At 41.1% G+C, this 21,286-nt stretch overlaps 1 protein-coding gene across 1 annotated transcript in view; it reads right to left on the bottom strand.

Moving 5' to 3' along the window:
- ABTB2 (ankyrin repeat and BTB (POZ) domain containing 2) overlaps window positions 1-21,286 on the bottom strand; it is a 134,200-nt gene that overhangs the window by 18,399 nt on the left and 94,515 nt on the right. Inside the window, exon 4 of the mRNA XM_009703323.1 lies at window positions 4,548-4,700. Within this exon, the coding sequence (XP_009701625.1) occupies window positions 4,548-4,700 (153 nt within the window). The remainder of the gene's footprint in view (window positions 1-4,547; window positions 4,701-21,286) is intronic.

Below are 21,286 nucleotides of genomic sequence, written 5' to 3'. Positions count from 1 at the left end.
TTAACATTTCTATGAGGCTCTATTAAATCCTTATCCTTTAGACGACTATCAGAGGACCTTTATCTCATTTGGAAGGAGCCCAGGGATTACCATAAATCCTCTGGTTATCTGCTCAGAGACTTCTGAATTCCAAACCTGGAAGTGTATCTCCTGCACTGAAGAAACATTGCCAAATTGGAGGTGTTGCCTATCTCCGCTGAGCATTGATACGGTCAGCCCTTTGATGTTATTTCAGGGTGAATGCCTTCTCTATTAGTTGTCTGGTTTTCAGCACAGGCTCTTGTGCAAACTCTCAGTGAGTGAGATATCAGCCTGCCAAGTTCCTTTGAAAAATGGGATGCTTTCAACAAGGCTAACCTCTTCTGGAAACTTTGTATGGCTTGCCAGATAAGTAAAACACTCATCACTTCACGTAGAAGATTCAAGATGACTCTTATTCACGTTTTAATTCAGCCGGTCATTTTTTAATGCTTCAGAACTTGCATTGATGGTGGATGACAAATGGTGAGCAGATGCTATGAACAATATGCTGAGTTAACAAAGATCCCTCCACAGCCGGGTGACCGGTCACATTGTACGGGGGAAACCAGCATCTCACCGCAGCTGCTTTCAGAAAGGAACTACATCAGGGTACAATCTGGGGAACACTCAGCGGGGAACAAAAGTGACGGTCTTGGAGTCACTAGCTCTTTGGAGATACATCTGCAAATAAAACGTGTCTCCGAGGCAGCTGAGTATATCAGAAGACAAGATCTCTGAAGCACCCAGATACTAGATTAGGACACATACAGTACAGAGCACAAGAGGACAGTAAGGCAAAAGGCTTAATGCTAGACATATATAAATCCTAAAGCTAGGCTAGCAAATTAACAGTCTTGTTCTCCTGAGGTAATTGGTACAGTATCATGATGCTACAATATTATGTAGAATACGATGCAATGACTTTGTGTAATAACAAGAAGAAGAAGAAGAATCCTATGCAAAAAAAGTGAAATAAAATGACATCACTTGAAATCCAGTGAACCTCAGAAAACAGAAGTTTCTGAAGGGATGGTACCTGTCTTCGCACATTGCTTCTGTTTTGCTAACAGGCATGATTCCAGCCAGTGCTATTTACAGGCCCTGTTGGAGCAAGGGTGCTGGGAGGACAATTCACTGATGGGCCCTGCATTGCCAACAGCAAAACAAAACAGTTGCACAGAGCTGTTGAAGTGACCCAGCGAAAAGGTGGACTGTAGTTCTTGGTGCAGAGCTGCCAGGAGGCCAGTTCAGGCGCAAGAATTTGAAGTTATAATTTACGAGCCTTACTCCTGGGGGACCTGCAGGCTCAGCCCACGCAAAAGTTACTGTACACTTGCTGTTCTGTAGCAGCAGCTTGACAGCATGCTCTTCTATGATAAATGCAAAGTATCTTTTTCTTTTAGAGTGTGATAAAAGTTAGAGCATCCTACAAGAGCTGGGGGCGGGGGGGGGGAGAGCTCACACATGCACAACTGCTGTGCGGCAGCTGTAACCACAGCAGGTTTTCCACGTGTGACTTGTCATCCTGCGGAGAAGAGAGGCAAACTCTTGCACGCTTCTTAGAGTAAAGCCTGTGCTCCTGCAGTTGCCCAGAGAGCAGCTCCCATGTATGCTCAGCTGTGCCCAGGGGATAAATTGGAGAACTGAGGGTGGACTGAGAGACATCGGGGAGGCAGAGCCCAGAGAACAGGGATGGGGATAGGGCCGAGGTCCAAGTTTGGGAAGGGACAGCTTGAAAAGGGAGCAGGAGCCTGGTGTGCTCTTTGGGTTTCATAAGCAGTAACTATTACTATAACTACTGGTAGTGAGTGATTTAAATCTGGCCTGCAGTGAGGGGAAAGAAAAAAAATTTAAAAAGCAGTATGTGATAATAACTTAATATTAAAATCCCAACATTTATATTTAAGTACGTGGAAAAGAAACACAGTTCTCTGCAATCTAGCATTTGCCCACTTAAATCATCATTTAACCAAGTAACAGGTGAGTACTGAAGATGCTTATAAATTGTCTGGCAAACATAAACTGAGAGCATTGTACTAGAAGGCTTCATCTACTAAGACACAAACAGTTGTTGTGGAAGACTATACTGCCCAAGCAGTCTGTGTCACAGGATAGATATTAGAGGTCTGAATTTCAGGTTATACTAATTATATTTTGTTCTTCTGCACAACTTCTCTTTGAGGGATTTCAACATACCCTACCTGATGCATCACCACTGCAAGGAACTATCATTATATGACTTTTAGCCTGTGCAGCATGAGGAAAAGCAAGTTGCAATTCGCCTGTAGTCACACAGTAAGCCAGGGATAAATTTGGCTTCAGTTCCAAGGTTTCCTTTTCCCCTAAATGTGCTGTAATGGCTAGATACAAATGACTGCTTTAAAGGATCGTATAAAGGGCACTGGAAATGAGGCACTGCTCTCCTCTCCTGTGTGTTTTTTTTTTTTTTTTCTGTTAGTTTAAATCTTTCATGCAGCAAAAAGACAATGCTCTTTCTCTCATACCACACATCACAGAACATCCTTAGATCTCTGAAAATAAAACTCAGGCAAGACAGTTCAGAACAAAGACCTGGTCAAGCTTAACTTTGATTTTTGTCCTCTACTACAAAGATGATGTATGTTACTTGAAAGCAGAGGTTGTTTCACCTGCAGGGAATGCACACTGCATACGTCCCTATGGAGGAACAGTTTGGTGAGGTAAAAGGATCTTAGTTTTCTTACAGAATTGCCATTCTTTCTGTAATAACTGGATAGAAACCTCTAAGGCACTCCTTCACTGGGTCAGTACTGCTAACCCTTAACAACCAAGTGACTGAATTACCATATGCCTGAATATCCTATATACTGTGGCTGAGGCCCTTTATAACTGCTTCTCATTTTTATTTATTGTTTACATTCTTTTGGACCTCCTGGGTTTCTATCAAGACCTTCATTTCATAGCTGTATCATTTTGAAGTTACTGAGATGAACTTCATTTTCACAAAGGCTGTCTCTAAGTGTTTCCTTTTAGCTCACATCAGCAGCAAAATCAAACAGCCAAATCCCTGGCCTCTTCTTTTTTTGTTGTTGTTTTTTAAGGTATATGATCTATAAAGTAAGGGACTACCTGCACTTTGCATGCTAATGTGCACAAAAAAACGGCGAGGAGATAGAGTGGGATGCCTTTGAAGCAGAAGGTTTGGATTCAGTTTGGAAACCAGAAATCTTTCTAAAGGACAGACTGAAAGAAAAAAACTCTAAAATTGACTGGAAGTACTTGTGATTAGTTTAGTCTTCTCCGGTACTGTTCATCAAAGAATTTCAAAGGTTTTGGCAAGCATTAGGCACATATGTAAAATTAGTTTAGCCTGTATTAAGTTGCCTACACTAGCACCTACCATCCACACGTAAGCCAGAGTGGCCTGTGCTTTAATTGACAGAGCACACGTACACTGGCAGAGAAAAGGGAGAAGAAAAGTGTTCCAGGACTAAGCGTACAATTCCTGCTTTGTGGATGCCACGTCCAAGTTCAGCTGCTCCCTTCCAATCTGAAGCCAAGGAGTTTAAATAAATGCTGAGGATCTCCTGTTTAACTTTACTTTTAAAAAGACAGTCGGTCAGGTACCACGTCTCAGGAGAAAGGCAGGAACTGAGAGTTGAGAATAAGACTAGGAGTCAGCTCAGCCAACGAAACATTCAGTCATCTAATTGCACCACCATACTCACCAACTAAGTTAGCTTCGCATTAGGTTTTGTGGGTAGTAGGTACTACCCTTCAATTCACAAATGGGGTAACAGGTGTGGCAAAGAAGCAAGAGCCTTCCTGGCTGCCAGAAGGAAAAGGTAAAAAGCAACAAAACCAGATCCAGGATTCCTGATTAAAAGCCTCTTGTTGCTTTTATTGTTCATGAAAAATAATTCTAAGAGAAAGTATTCGTACCATTTCAGGTGATCATTTCACCACCTAAGAGCATGACAAAAGTATTATTTATTGTTATTAACGTGTCCCTCTAGTCATTTAACCCAAAGGTATATGGGGGACAAAATTCACTGATGGAACAAGAACTTACCTTGAACTAAAGTTCAAGATGTAACCCTGATATCAAAACTCATGCTAATGACAGCAACTTAAAGGACTACAAACCTGAATAAAATACCTACAATGTGCTAATGAACCAAGCTAATTATAATTCCTTGTTCAATATATATGTGAGGAGAGGATTTTAAAACGTACTGATATGTTTCATCAAGGTATCTCAAAAAGTAAAGAATAATCTTGTAATTAAGGCTGAGGCATAAAAACCAAGTACTTCTATTTCAATCCTTCTCTGTCTCATTCTTCCTGTGTTAACTTTTGACAAGACAAAATCTTTTTACCCGAGCTGCAGGGTTTGGCCAAAGTTTCTTTATCTCTTGGAATACTAAAAGGTTAAATATGTGTCACCTGTACAGTATCTTGAGATCTGGCTCCCGTGAAATATAGTAAGAAGAATACTGTAAGAAGTTACAATTACTTTAGTTGCTTATAAAGCTTAGTCAACGTACTTTAGCTGCCTGGGCTCGCAGTCCAGTCCAGGTAAGAGGAGTCTGGCTGTCTGCCTGATATCATCACTGTCCACAGTTAAACTGCGCCGGTGCTCAGCGTAGGTGATGGCCACTCTCATCCACTCCATCAGCGGCGGCAGAAGCATGAAGGGTCTGTGCAAACAAGGGGAAAAAAATCCATCATGGTTAACATTGGCCTGCTCTCTTCTACTGCAAGGCAAAAGCACACTTTCCTGGGCACGCTTGTGGGAGGCTGGTAGAGATAAAACCCATGGGCAGAGGCAAACTCTGTCCCTGTGATCAGCAAGACTGGCAGGTCACAGCAGGCAGAAGGAACTGGAACTGCTCAGCCTTGGTTAGCTGAACTGTTTCCTACCCAAAATAGGGTCATGCCGGGACACGCTGGTTTCAGGCAATACATTTTACCTTGGGGGAAACAGGACCAGACGGAATATATGGGATCTACGTCTACTCTTAGCTATAGGTCAGGCCCCCCTAGCTCAAGTGGCCAAGGCTTTGTTTTGGATCAGGAGGGCCCTCATCTCAGGGGTGCAGCTTATCTCATAATTGCCTCTGTTGTTCTACATAACACATATGTACGGGCTGCTCCACCGCTCACTTAGTAACACTGACAATATTCCTGACTCTTTGAAACTTCAGTTAAACCAGGCTAATTCAGTACTATTTCCATTGATTTTTAGGTTATGTTATCACTATCCGACGGCTTTTCACGTTTCCTACATGCAGAGCTCAAGGCCTCCATTTTTGCACAACTGACCCTTTAGACCACAGCCGAACTCTTGCAGCTATATTTTAATGGGAACTGTTTTGCTAGACTTGCTGACTAGAATCAAAAAGATAACAACTAACATGAAGACATCTCTGTGCAAGAATAAATGTACAATCTTAAATTGTAAGCAATTTGTGGAGAAGCAATCTATCTGCTCCTAATTTGTACAGCATCCAACACTGAGGTTTTACTCAATATGAAGGGTTGTAAGAGAATAAAGGAATATAAAGAAGGTAACAACAATAGCAACAACAGCCATTTTGGAGTAGTTTATGAAGTGCCCTCCTTTATTCCTGCTATAAGAATGAACACAGTACTGAGATTACGCAGTAATATATAGGTACCATAATACTCTCATACACAACATATCTCATCCATCCTCTCAATATACAGCCAGACTGATGTATTATTTGCTCATTTTTTCCCCAAGGATACCTGCCACCCTGGTGCAAGGCTCAGAATTGCTAGCTGTAATTGAAAACACCTTTCCCATTTCCAGTAATGAATTTATTAATGCTGGAAAAAAAAGCCCTTTTCATTTAAGCATTCAAAAGAAAATAACTGAGGGGAGAAGGTATCAATTCCTCTGCAAAGTTTAGAGGAAAAAAAAAAAGATATATAGCAGAAGATATAAAATGATTTTGGCATTAATGAAAGCAGCTGAACCCATGAAAGGCATTTTCAAAGCTGGGCATGTATATGTGTGCGCACATATGCGAGCACAGTAAGAGTAAGCAGTACCAATCCTGTTAGAAACCATTTATCAGTAATGGGATTTGCAAGCAGAGCTCCCTTTGTATGACTTTGAACATCCTTCAGGGTGGAATAACTCCACTCTGTAAAATATGCACCATCTGTTTCCATTTTGCCAGTTGCAAAGTGCACTCTAAAACACTGCCATTATCTCTTTCCAAACACGTGCGCTATTTTTCCCTCTGCTCCTTCTCCTCTTCCAAGTAGCGAAGTGGCAAACCAGCATCTACAAAATCAGAGGTCCTTTGCAGCATCTGATCAATCGTGGATTGCCAATGCAAGGGTGTTTTTAACAGGACGTCTACCTACTGCTTTTACCAGTTTACTTCTGTGTCAAACAATCAAAATATCAGGGCTGGTACACTCATCACTGAAAATGACCCAACAGCTCATCGGTTGAAAGACTTTCTGGAAGTTCAGCTTGAATCTCCCAAGTCGTTTAGGCTTTCTAACTTGTCCCAGACCCAGGGGATGGGATGAATCACTCCAGCACAACCAATTCAGAGTTGACCGACTTCCCTAAGGGAAGAGCAGTAATCATCAAACAGGCATTTGGGAGATGCCTTTCAGCAGTCTCTTCCAGAGAACTTCAACCCTTATCTGGCCTACAAAAGAGGTATTTACACCTTTTAAATTCAGGCATTTAAGGGAGGAGCTTAAATTAATTTTCTAGACTTTCTATGTACTCAGCAGAGCCTCTAGTACAGGATTCAAAGCTCCGGAGAGGTGATGAGGACAGAGAGGTAGGCTAGGTAGGCTAAAAGCACCAGAATTAAATACTCAAAGTTAGATGGGGCGAAGACCTCAGGAGAAATGCAAAACCTCACCTTATAAGTGATTATATCTACCACCTTTTGTGATAGGTAAGCTATTTAGGCCATATCACAGCTTCCCTGACACTTTCATGATGGGAATGCTGCTGGACAGAGAACTAGGTTGATCCAGCACAGTCCTGATCATCTTATTAGGCAACGAGCCAAACCTTGGTAACCATTACAGACGGCACTGGGCAGCGAGAGACTGTGGTCAGCCAACAGAAAATACCATTGAGTCTGCACCAGAAATAACACGTATCATGAAGAAATTTCCATTCTGTAAAAAATTCACATGTGCCACGGTTATAAATGGCTTGCATGCACAAGCGGACCTTGAATGTGGAAAACCTGGTTTGGGAGGAATGGGAAGGAGAAAGATTTTTTTTTTTTTTTTTGCTTATTTTTTTAAATCTCAACAGATTTTTCCAAAGGTCTTAAAACTCACAGCTTAACAGACTGCCTAGTTACCCTGTGCTCGAAGGAGAGCAGACTTTGGATTGCAAAAAGAAATGTCAGGAAGGATGTTTTCCTCATACTGCTATCCTAATTTGTCCAAACCCCACTACTCACATTGCTGTGCAAGTTGGATAAATCGTTGTTCTATCAGGAGTGACTACAATGACTTCAATTTCTATTTTGCTGTAAAAGCTTTACTTCTCTTGAAAATTTCTAGCTTGAGGACGGGCTTTCTATTCTCCCCCCAACACAGACGCACACACACACACTTTTCTTTTATCCAACTATTTTCTTTCTTCAGACTGTGGGCGTGCTTGCAGGAACAGCTCTATCTTACTTTGCTCACCGACACTACATCAGATAAGCAGCATTATCACACCAGCTAAGCAGAAAGCAAGCAACGCAATTCAGCTGAAATGCCAACACTGGGTTGCATTGCACTAAAAATAAATGCAATTATTCTTTTTCTCGAAAAGAAAAGCACTTAGCATCCCTGTGGCCCTTAACCTGGGCATCTATCTGCCTCTAAGGAAACACTGATCATTTCACAGTCTGAAAAACACTGGAGGAGGGGAAGGGGAGAAATCTTCATGGAAAATTAACCGGGAGATGCTGCAAGCTAAAGAATTGATTTCTGTCTGTGCCATGTTCTGCACTGTGCATTTTCCTCTGGACTTTCTGACATTTAGAAGCATTTGGCAGTTCGTTAAATTCTGCACATGAAGTGATCTAGCCCTGGGAATCTGTCACACTCGCAGCAGTAGTTCACCAGGGACACATACTCTCTGGTTTCTATGAAGAAGAATGCCACCATTGCTTTGTTCAGTTTCTTGCCACGGAGTTGTCTTCGAGCGATGCCACATGTAAACTGGGAAAGTACACAGCAGTGGAAAGTAAAATAGACACCGCTCATCTACAATACACCTTGTAAAGAATCGCAGTAATGTCTGACACGGTCACGTGCTGTCGGTATTTTATCCATAGGTTCTTTGAAATTTTCTCCATTTAGAATTGGACAGCTGCTCCCTTCCCAAGGGGATGAGGTTGGAGCTGGGTGAGATGTGCTCTAAGAAAGCCCATTCTATCATGGGCTTCTTCCCCTCATTTGAACTAAACCCTGTTGTTTTATTTAGACATAACCAAGAAGGACGGTGGCAGCAGCACTTGGCAGAGAATTTATAGCAAGTTTTAACTTTTTCCTGGAAAATGTACTAGGCTTATTTGATTAGAATGGCCTAGGACATGACTGACATGTGGAGATAATGTGCAGCAGTCCCTGAGGAGATGCTGTGGGATCACAGGCTTTCAGTGCTAAGCCATGCATCACAAAGAAACTAGTCCCCAAAGTGGGCTCTTCTGAGGATTTTTAACAGCCCTGGGGCCAAGACACTTTTGGCAGAGGGAAGTTAATTGTATGCAAAAGAGGACAGACCTCCACAAGAGTTAGAAAATTATCTCGTCCTTCCTCTGCATTGAATGCGAGAACAATGCACTTGGAGCTTGACTCTCAGAGGTGAGGAACACCTGCTATCTCAGATGGAAACGTAGGTCTTCCCAGAAGAAACAGCCATACTATCAAATTCCTTCCTCCTGCCTGGGTCCCCAGGAAGGTCCAGTGACAAAACTGCTGAAGAAAGGAGGAGCAAGGCAAGGAGAAGGCATTTTCCCTGGAGCCACCTCTCTTCTCCTCCTGTGCTATTTTTCATAGCCTCCTGTTTCGCTACAGCAAAACAAAGAGGGAGCCAACAGTGACAGCAACATCAAGAAAGAAAAACCTTGTCCTTCTAAACAAGAAGCTCCTTCTTTTAAAGCAGGAAAGAAAATACTGTCCTAATGGGAGCAGGTGAGAATGGCAAAATTTGTCTCCCTCTTGGCAGTCTGAGCTGGTCCGGAGACACACATGCAATGGAGTGTCCCCTCCAGCCCGTCCCATATGCTTTAAACGGTTTGACTGAACAAGCTTTCTCTTCCCTTCCTCTGTAACAACCGTTCTATAAGCTCCTGCTAACATTTAAAACACACACAAACTTTAGCATCGCAAAACATGTGTAAATACCAGAATATTCATGATCAGATTAAGGTAAGCCACAGTAACTCTCCCGTATTTGATTTACTGAAACTGTACAGAGGCTACGTACAGGGAGGAATCCCACATCTTCAGAAAACATATGGTTTTTTGCAAGGGACTGAAAAAAGAAGAAGGGCTTTCAGTGCAGGGCAGTGAGCTGATGTTTGAGTTTAATGCTGGAACCAAACTCTATGGTTCAGTCCCATTTTACCCTAAAACGACAGAGCTCAAAGTCACTAACACAAAGCGAGTTAAGAACAGGTATAAAAAGTTATAGCTCAGTCTCACTTGTTCTTTTTCTTTCTTTTTTAAAGGAATATGCTTAAAAGTCACATTGTGCGGGTTCACACAGAGACAAGACACTGGTCACATGTGACCAGCAGAGATACTGGCAGTGATTGCCGGATTGCCGAGTAAGCCAAGCAGGCTTTTTTAGAGCTTTCCAAGGCTCCTACTTAGGGGTCCTGGGCGACCCACATGCAATGGGCAGAACTATGTAGGGGAAAAATGGTAGGAATAAGACTAATCTGCAACAAAATGGTGAATCACGTAGGAGGGTGGCTAGAAGAAGACAAGTTTTTTGAACTTTACACCGAGATGGAAAAACCTCAAGGATGGCAACAGAGTCAAAAAGAAAACAGAGGGGAGTCTCATTAATTGGAGAAGGGAAAAGACTCTGAGGCAAGGCAGAGTATCCAAAACCTAAACCATGTCATGTTGATGTGGAAAACAGTGGCATATTTACAGTCTGGATTCTCAAATACTAAACCCCTCTTCAAGCTGCAGGGAAAAAAGATCTCTGTGTATGTAATTATATGTGAATAAAATAACAACAGAAATGATGATTTAGAAAAAACACAGAATCTTTGCTCCAAAACACAACCAGCTTAAGTCAGGAGCCATTCCTTTCAGACTCAAAATATTTTAGTGAATTTACAAAAATCTCCCACATTTACAGAGAAAAGATAGGAATTGCCATGCTGGATCCGATTCAAGGATCATCTCAACAAATGCCACGTCTTTCAAAGCAGACAGTCCCAGATCTTCACAGAAAAGGCAGAAGAAATTTAATCACAGCCAACTGGCCCCATAAAAAAGTTCTCTTCTGAATTCCCTTGAAACAATGACTGGCTCACATCTTAGAAGATAACAGTTCTCAACTTTTAGAGGATCATTATCAAGTTACTAAGGTCTTGGCTTGGATATGCCATGACACTAACTTCCACAGTTTAGCGAGTTATCCTTCAGTCAGACACTAACAGAATGAAAAACATCTGGATAATATTATATTTATTGGGATCCTTTCTCCATTGAATCTGCCTTCACAGTTTCCTCTGCTTATAGAATATAAAATGGTACAAGAATAGTTTAAATCTAGAGCTGGCAGCTCTCATCTTTCTTAGCAATCCTAGTAACCACAAACAGAAATACCACTTTTTCCGTTCTTGTCTGCAAACTGCACTTAGCAGTAAGGTGCAGCATCAGACAGGTTTTACTTCATGTTAACTGCAAATCAAAGTAAAAACCAAATTCAAGCTTACCAAAAAAAACCCACGAAGTAATCATTAGGAACTCACTATGAATCTTAAAAAAGACCCTCAAGTCTGTGGTTTATTTATTACAATCCCATTTTATAAACTTTGTTTTTAACAACAGGGAAAAGATGCCATTTTCAGGCTGAAAACAAGTGCTTGCGCTGCTCTGGAATGTGCCATGTGTCTCATTAGAAAAACATATTTGTAACATCTGTATGCTGTGGCAGAAGGAACTCTTGGTTTCTAGACAGAAAATAATTAAAACCAACTGAAATTGTATATAGTTGACGATAAGAGTCAGATAGATATACACGATAGTTTTAACTACAACAATATGGTCGTAGTTATGCAGTCGAGGATGTGACTGACTTCCATCTGCCTCCCCGAGATGCGCACAGAGCTGTTTGATCCCTGGCGGGCACTGCGAGTAGCCACCTCAACAGAGGAAACGCGGAGGAAGGGAAACCATCGATCGTGCTCCTCTTGCTCCTCCCAACTCCTCAACGTCCTAAAAGTCTCCATAAGCTGAAAACTACTGCAAACAATCCGGGAGATGAACTATTCTTGCATGACTCTGGACTTAACTGCAGTCGTGACCTCAATTAATACACAGCTGTATGTTTAAATCACTTGCAAGATCAGATGCAGCTATAAGGGCTGACTTGCTGTTACATCTGCTGAATTAGCCACAGAAAACAGCGCTTGCCATTGACCTATGTGTGTCAGCGTGTACCACCAGACTTACAGAGGTCAATTCTACAGATCTCCTCCGAAGGACCTGGGTCTCAAATCCCATCTCTGACCAGCCACAAGCATCCTCACATCGTCACCAAGACACAGGCTTCTTCCCACCACAGAACAGTGGCTCCGGCCAGGTCGTTTGCATCAGGTCTGTTAAGTCTTTCCCAGCTCTTATACAAAGGTGACTACCCTGGATTGCAAGCCTTCCATTTTGTAAGCACAAACGCTTTCTGGACAAGATCTAACTGTGGCCCAGCCCTTTCACAGCAGTTGCTCTTAAGGAAGCAGTACTTGTGGGGTGGCAATAATCTCGCTGCTGCCCCTCAAGCCTGCCCGGACCTGCAGAAGGACGCTTGGCATCTGCAGACCCCTCAGAAATTGCTCTCTGTCATTTTTGCTTTTACAGTTTAAGTTCCTAAAAGCCCAAATGTGCTTGTGCTAAGTTACGCAGCAGGTCACAAACTGCCTCAAACTTTCAGCTGTCCTTCAAAACCAAGTCACATGGAAAATCTTAAAAAGTCCCTTCGTGTCCTTGCTTTAAATACTACTACTATTTTTTTTTCCTGTTAGTCCGTGATGCTATTTAAGAAATGGCTGGCATGTTTTGTTCCCTTCCGAACCAGCCCCAGGTGTGGAGGCCCGGTACTCAGGACCCACCCCAAGGAGACCGACGGAGGAAACCTTGCCATGCGCAACAATTCTGCTGCAGATGAAAAACAGTGGTACACTTTGGAACAGGACATGAATACAAACTACATGCATGAAAGAAATGAGCCTGTAACAGCATGCTATGTGATAGGCACAGATAAACACGGGCAGAGAGCCAGAATGGGCTGTCTGCTATTCCAGGATTAGCCTTGATCCTGTGGGCAGAAAAACCAAGAGGTAACTCCTGTGGTTCATTCCAGCAGCTACACTGGCAAACTAAAAAAAAAGTCATTGCTATCTGCAAGCAGATTTATCTGGGGTCAGTGCGGTTCTTCGCTATCCAGTGCTGAGACTCCTGCTTCACCATTTTTTTTGCCCATTATACTTAATTCCCAAAAGCACTAGTAGGATTGAGATAACAGGCCTCTTAGTTATGACTTCAATCTGATTTGCCAACATGCATATGTTAAAAACATATGCTGATTCTCAAGCCAAAACCAATCTGCCAGATTCAATTCTGAAGGCAGAGCGTTGCCATGCTTATGAAAATTGCCTGGAGCTCCCAAGTTACAACTGTGTGAACAAAACGTCAGAAAGATAAATATTTTTGTGCAGTTCTGGAATACTGGAAACTGTTTAATTAATTTTAACTGCAAAAGTTTGTTCAGCTAAACAGAGACGATCCTCACCAAAGCAAAGGGTTTTCACAATAAATAGGGAAATGGTTCCCATTTACCTTATAGCACAAGCCCAAACCTAATTAATATTTCAAAAGAGAAATTTTCAAACACAAAATAGTTGTATCTAGAGGCTAAACATTTCAAGGTTAAAAGATGATTCTTTCATTTTCAGGACTAAAAAAAAGCTGATGAAACTTCTATGTTTCTAATGGCCTGACTGATGTTACCCTTCTGTGCCAAGTCATGCTACTGCGAGCACAGCCTTCTTGTATCCTCAATCTCACCTGATGCTGTCGTCAGTGTTTTCTTAATGAAAATCTAAGTAATCTTTTGGCTTTTCACATTCCTGGAATCTGAGAAGTTCCAAAAGCTAATTTAGCACGAAGGCATGAGGAACACACTAATACATGCAGATGAAAAGAACTGATTTTGGAGCTCTCTTAAGCACAATAATGTAATGTGTGCACTAAAACCAGGTACCGCTCCACCCAATAGTGTAATTATACAATCCAGGTTCTGGCTGCTGTATTACAATCGCAGAAGGTCTCATAAAACAGCCAAAATTTGAAGAGTTTTCTTGAATAAAAGGCAATCAAGCCCACAGGGCGTAGCATTTGTGAATGAATAGGCAGGAATCTTCTCTCTAAGCCAGTGCCAGGTAAGACAGACAAGATCTGTCACTAATGAAAGATAAGAAGGAGGAGTAACATCACTGCTGGATGAAATGGATGCCAGTGTGGCAGTTTTTTAAATATTATTTTGCAAGAGAACATCACTTTGTCCTAATGACAAGCTGCTCAATGAACATATTCCACTTATATCTTCAAGGAGCTTCTGTTTTGTTCCTCAGTTCTTGTCTTAAAGTATTGAAGAGTTGCTGTGCAGGAACGAAGAGAGAGTTCTGTTTCATCCAAAGATGTTTGGTACCAGTGGTTAATGAATGTGTTTCTGGTTTTTTACTGGAAAGCATAATGAGTTACATATTTGCATTTTGCTTAGGTAATTAAATAAGTAGTGCCATGTAAGTGTACAGATATGAGAAACAGAAGCAACAGAAGCATCCCGAATTTAAAGAAAACAACTGTTGCGATGAAGTCAGTTCTCCTACGCCAGACTAGAAAACCCCTCAACTCTTCCATTTTGTGTTTAATATTGTCAAATCTCCCAATTTCAAACTCTTGTTATGCTTCTATCACAATGATTTTTATGGTCATATCAATGGATATCAATGCACCTAAATAGCACTACAAATGGCAGACATAACTGCTTAACTATGGGATTCTGATAGCTGGACTTAATTGGTCAAGCTCAAATTCCTCCCGTTTCCAAATATCTAAATTTAGAGTACGCATGCATTAAATTTCAACATTTGGAGCTGTAGTGCTTCTCAGCAGAGGTCACAAATTCCAGCTATTAAGTCTGCTTTCAGCACGGTTACTTGGATCTGCCAGCACTGCTGCTGAACAGTCTCTTGCTTTGTCTGTTACAGTGTATGAACTTTCAGTGAATTTCAAATAATAATGTTACGGTTCAATACACCTCTATATATACCTGCAGGAGGTTTTTCAGCAGATAACAATGCAGACAGGACACATGTAAAGTTAAGCTAAGAAGATTTTGCCACCTTGGGTATTAGTAGCATCCTGACATCTCTAGTGAACTATAAAAACTGTCTTGCTTTCTCTTAGAAAAAGGTCTATAGATCTAAGGCCAGAGTTGTAGAGTTTCTATTATAATTAATTTAAGTGCTGCAGACAATAGCCATAGCCGATAAAATATCATGAACTTTGGCAAGTCCGGTCTCAAGTCTTTCAAACACTGTCAGCTCATAAAACTAATGCACTTAACTGCTTTCCCAGTTTCTCCAGAAGAACAATGTTATCCACATAGGCACTGCAGGTGCCTAGCAGGCAACTTCAACCATTCCTCAAAACACATATATTTCTACGCCAGAAGCAGGAGGAATCTTCACAAACGATAATCTTGCAAACAAGAGATGCAAAGGCACTTACCTTCAAATCTTGATGCCACCACGCACGCAGTTGCAAGACTACCAGCACAAACAGGAGGCCAGCAGCACGCACAGCGGCATAAGCAATACTTTCCTACAAAGTAACTTGTCATATTACCAAAGTTTTGTATCTCATGGACTCTGAACTACAGAGGTGCAGATTTTATGCCGAGTTGGCAAATAACTGAATAAGACGCTAGCAATGTTTGTTTATATCCATGATATCTGCAGTACAGGTGAGGAGGCAGATCAAAAAACCCAACTGTCATATAACTCTCCAGATCAAGGTTATCTGTTACCCCATCTCTCTCTCTCTCTCTCAAAAGGTATATTTAAATAGTCTTCTATTAATAGATTAGATAAACATTCTAATGGGGGGTAAGAGAATGGAGTTTTCTTATACACAGCTAAAATTTGCATTGTAGAGGGTACAGCACTGTGGTTACTACAGGAACCCAGAGGAATTTCAAGCTCCAGCTACCCACTCAGCTAATGACTAGCATGACAAAATAATAATTTTCGTTTCTAATACCAAATTACAAGGATATTTTTTCTTTTCAGCCCCATTAAAATTCTGCTGCCAGAAAGCAGATCTAAAAACCACAGAAGCATCAATGAATGGGATGTTAAAAAAGACAAAGTTAACATGCATCAATTCTAATGCCAAGTGCAATGTGCACAACTATTCTTTTTCAGCTTGTTGAGAAAAATATTATCATTCAAAATCTTTATCTGCTCTATACTTTATTACCTGTTGCTTGAATAAACCTTTCTATCAACACCCAGTGCTCTGCATTCCAAACACAAAGAAGGGTAATCAATAAAATGTATATGAAACATGGGAAACGGATCTCTTTCTTCCCAGAGTTTTTACCTCAAAGAAAACTGAAGAAACAAAATTAGTTGAGAAATAAACTAGTTTTCATTTTCCCTTCTTCACAGCAGGTACCTCTGAGCCCTGACTATGTAAATAAAGCTGTACATAGCTAAAAGTCTAGCACACCACTATACTGGGGCGAATGCCCTTTCTACGTGTACAGTCAGATTAAGTTAGTTTGGCCACTTACCCGTAAGCATATTGAGTGTCTCAACACAGAGAGTTTAGCAGACTAAAAGAGGTTCCAAAGTGAGTTAACTAAACTATTGTAACTTCTTGTATAGGAAGAATGGGATGCCCAGATGGAAAGTCATTTAAGGAACATATGTTTCTGTGATGTTCTAATGCACCAACTCTTCGGCGAGATCCTTCCTGAAGAATTTGGCAGGCACAACAGGGAGCTGAGCATTGACTACCTGGCACAGTGCAGTGCTGCACAGGGGTAACTCTTAATCACACAGTCTGGATGCTGGAAGCAATATTATTACAACAGGATACATTTTGAGCAGGTTATCTTAGTCCTGTTATAATTTCATGCTAATGTGTTTATATTCTTCTCAACTAGCTTAACTATCTTCTTCTAGTACTGCATCACGGACAACTCATCCTTTCCTACTGAAAAAGCTTACTAATTCTGAAGCACCTGTCTCAGAGGAACCCCACGTTCCTCTGGAAGGATCTTTCACATTTCTGAAGGAAGCTGAAGAGGTGAGGAATGGCTAAGTGAATTCCTTACAGAAACACAGAGTTTTCCAGCAGGCCTAGGAATACAAACTTACAGTTTCTGTCTCCCTCCTCTATTCTCTAGCCATTATGATATACTTTCTAATCCACAGAAGAAAGAGCTTTAGATACAAACTCGTCAGTGGAACTTGAGTTCCTAGTAGTTTGACTGCAGACTGAAACTACCCCTTTCAGCAGCGTCACTCCAGATTTACACTGATAAGCAATAAGAGCAAAACACACCTCAGTCTCTTTCCTCTCTAAGCAAACACGTTAGACCAGCATGCACTGTATCAACACAAGGTTGTTTAGCCCCAGAAGAATCCACAAAGCTGAATCAGCTCAGACATGTAACTCATTTGAATAGGATTTCTCTTGTAGAGCAGACATGCCTTTTAAAACAGTCAATTCAGCATTTACTATGAAAACACTACAGTTTAGCTTCATAAGTGACCACCAGGTCATGGCAGTACATGCCCTCGTAGGTATAGGATGAGGAATTGCAAACTGCCAGGGTCTCCTTCAAAAAGGAAACAAAGGAGAGCCATACCAATCTGGGATTACCTCGGGGAAAGTTTAGTTTCTAATCTCCACAAGGTCAAAGAAAAAGAATGATTGTTGCTATTATCATAAATTATACCCAGAAACATTTACTCTTCAGAAGAGCTTAGCTCTTAGCTCTCTGTTACAAAGATGTCAGGAACAATAAGAGCGAAAACCCCAACAACCTGCCAGCCCTGGCTGCGGCACAGCAAAAGCTCAGAATTGTGTCTTTGTTTAGTGTGGCCTTTGTTAAAGCACCGGTGAACTCCTTCCTCAGGAAACAGGCAAGTTCTGCAAGGGATGGTCTGTAATTTAGTCCAATAGGAAATAATATTAACTTCAATTGGAAACAGCAATTACCAAAAAAGAAGAAACTTGTTGGCTTGCTACCATCATCGTTCTTTGCAATTTGCTCATCCGTAGAGTTACTGCTTTTTGCTTCTGTTAGTTACAAGAGCACTACATTGGTATCACGATACTGTCTTTAAGGATCTATGCCTTGGAAAAATGGAAACAGGCTGATATTAAATGACAGCAAACCAGCAAGAGTCAAGTAGAGAAATCTAGACTCTCAGTCAGTCCTTTACTATTTCAATGGGCAGTCACCATCCAAAAGGTGGAAAAACAAGCCAGGAGACCTTGTCTTATTCATTTCTGTGTTTCTATTATCCCTTTTTAGTAGCACATGCTGTAACAGTTTTGTTTTAAGTTTCCCTGGATTATTTTTCCTTCATTTTTGATGCTAGATTGCTGCTTAGTCTTCTCATCATGAAACAGAAAACAATAAACAATACACAACACAGGGTTGCCTCCAGGCACTGAAGATTTCAGCCCTAAGAATCCAGGCAGCTGAGTTGCCGGGCTCTCATGCTCTTGCACCTTCTTTTTTATCTGAACAGATGGAAACTTAAGAGCAGAAGCCAAGAACTTAACATGGGCATCTTTATAGTAGTTACAGTACTTACTGTAGCTGTAGGTATAGTAATTGCAGGGTGGTAGCACACACACACACACATATATGCACAATGGCTGTCATCTCTTCATTGCTAAACATGATAGCCAAAGATCATCTATCTAGTTTTCAAACATTTTTACAAAGACAGGATATTCGCCAGAAACGGCTTAGGTCAAAGACAGTCTTTCTGGGTACTTCCAGAAAGCACTGAGGTCTACTGTAAAATGCCTATGGAAGCAGAAAATACTGTTTTTCAAACGAATGTTTTGTAACTGACAGGACAAAGACTGTCAAATGCCATATTACTTCTCTAGGTAGGTGGTAAGGATCACCTACTGCCCGCTGTCTACCTGAATAGCCACTTCCAGGGAACAATGCGTTGATACCTATGGATGATTGGGAAGTCACCAGGCTGACATACGTAAAACAACTTTAAGGGACAAATACTGTAATTACAACCACAGAAGCAGAGAACAGCTGAGGTTGAAAGGCACTCCTGGAGATCCTTTAGTCCAAACCCCCTGGCTCCAAACCAGGGTCAGCTAGAATAGGTTGCCCAGGACCACATGAAACTGGTAATCTTTCAGGTGACCTGTCCCCTCTGCATCTGTGACATCTGAGACTTCTCGGACCACGCTTAACTACTGTCCATGGAAACCAGGGCATAAGCAGCAGCGAGGTTTCAAGACAGCCAAAGAGCCTGACTTCTTGGCACATGGTTTCACATACAGCCATTCACACTACATTTTTGTTTCACTCTGTGTGCTCTTTTTCATCTGTAATGCTTTCCCTGCACGCCAAGGCTGGCATAGGAAGGCAGTCTCTTCACTCTCCATGAAGTCTGGTCTGTGCTGTTCAATTCTGTATATAGTGAGATTCTTCTCCTTGTGATTTTGCAGAGAATTTAAATAAGCTGTGTTTGTACCACACCCCTGCTCCAACACAGAAAGATCAGAAGATACAAGGTACTTTGGAAACACTTCAATAACACTACAAATTGCTTACAGCCAGTAATATGGAAGAAAGGCTAGTCTGTCCCAGGTGTGAGATACACAGAGTTGAAAAAAAATGGAGCAGTGTTTGTTTATAGAAATAACATAAAAGACTGGGTGAGGGGGGAGGAATCTAATTGCAGTAGACTGCATTGCCAGTTTCAACAGTTACACTTCGACGAATTCAGTCCTCAGGGTTTGCAATGAATTCTGTTCACTACTGCCAAGGTCATCCCTCACACTCGAATTTTGCAATCTTTGAACTATAAAGAAATGAACAATTAAAAAAATTACGAGACTTAAAAATACCTCAATAGACAATGCCAGGCAAAGGCAGAAATGTAACCAGGAACCCAAACATAACTACTGTCTGTCACCTATTGACTTTAACCTCACTTGTTTTTAATTCACTTCACATATCCAATGCTATGGTGTTCAGAGAATATGCAGACATACACACAGAGTAATAAACGAAGATAAACATTGCATCCTCTATCTCTCTTCAGTCTTTCAGTTCAGATACCAGAAGCACATATGTAGAAGGAGTCCCACTAGCACGGGTCTGGCTCTGTTAAAAAGTCAGGAGTTTCTAAGTGTTCCCGTTCTTTCTCTGGTTGGATGTTACTGCTGTAATATGTGCTGAGATGTCACTGGAAAGAGCAGGAAGGTGAAAGTTGCTCACCACAAGTGTGATAAATTTAATTGTGTAATTCCTGTTAAATTATATATGTTCTCAATTCTCAAAACTGTGCAACTGTGTTGCAACTATTTAGCATGGGCTCAACAAACACATAATCCTGCCTAAGGTCAGGAAGAGCACTGCCAATGAACAGTTAATTTTAGTCGATAGATACATGTTGATTGTAGCTTATCCGCCTCTGGAATAGGGCCATTCCCTCAATCTGCCTTGTGAATGAGTATCTCAAAATCACTATTAAGTCTGACATTAACTGAGAAGTTCAAAACAGACAAAAATACATCGTAACAACTTCTGTCCTTAGTGTTGGCAAGGAAGCTGATCTTATCTTGTTTATAGCCTTCTTACTCTTCTAATAAACCTACCAAACTAATCTTTCATCAGTAGCAAACAGCTTTTTTTTTTTTTCTTTAAAACAGAGGGACACATTTTTATGTCCACTCTGAACAAGCAATGTTGCAATGGCACAGTTCACTGTAAGGCTTCCTTCTGTTTCTCTATATTTAATCATTACATATGTATCAAAATAGCTCTGGGGAAAAAAAAATAAAAATCAATGGGACTATTGCATGGGGGTGGGACTGGAATATGCTCATTGACACATCTTTCCATAATGACCCCTTTGACTTCAGGGATACTCTAAGTGGATTTAAGTACTGCTAAACATGAATGTATGATTACAGCATTATGCTCTCTCAAGGCAAATGACTGAATCAGGGTCTACTTTTATTATTTGCATACACCTATTTTTAACTGGTGAGGCAGCAGTAGACAGAATAGAAAGATAGTAAGATCTCTCAGACAAGAGATCCCAGAACTTATTTTATTGCAGACCTTTTCAAAGGCACGGCTCATTGAACTAAGTGTATCAAGTTCTGTTCCTGATGCGGCATGGTAACAATGGGATATGGCTGTAAAATAAAAGAATTCAGACATAAACATATTAAATTTGAATTAGAAAAGGCTAGGTCACAGATAAATCTAAAAGACAGACAATGATGTAGCTATTGCACTTAATAAAATTCCATAAACCTGCAGTTAAAAACAATAGAGGGGGGAAAAAAGCCTCATGACAGATCAGTGAGAGTCTGGAAACATCCATCTGGAGAAAAGATTTGTCCTGAAAAGCCTTAACCAGCTCTGAAAGCAGCGATCCTTCTCAGTGACCCTGAGGATGCAGCTCAAGCAAACACAGGTCTTAGCAGCAGGCTCTGCAGGTTATTCCTGATTTTCCTTCCTTTTCTGCCAGTTGGATGCCCATGTAACACAGAGCAAGACTTTCTGGAGACAATAATGAATAACTGGGATGTTATAGTATTCTCTTTAATATGAATTGATATTGTTGTATAAATTGGATCCATGTGACGAAATCACTCCTGTCCCAAGCAATTTCAGAATGAACATTTAGTTGTGCCAGTCGTTTTCTGAACACAGGGGAAGAAAGCAGCTAACCGT

This window comes from Cariama cristata, unplaced genomic scaffold (genome assembly GCF_000690535.1).
Source record: "Cariama cristata isolate BGI_N322 unplaced genomic scaffold, ASM69053v1 scaffold6397, whole genome shotgun sequence".
Classification (NCBI taxonomy): Eukaryota; Metazoa; Chordata; class Aves; order Cariamiformes; family Cariamidae; genus Cariama; species Cariama cristata.
This window is presented reverse-complemented; position numbering and strand designations above follow the sequence as displayed.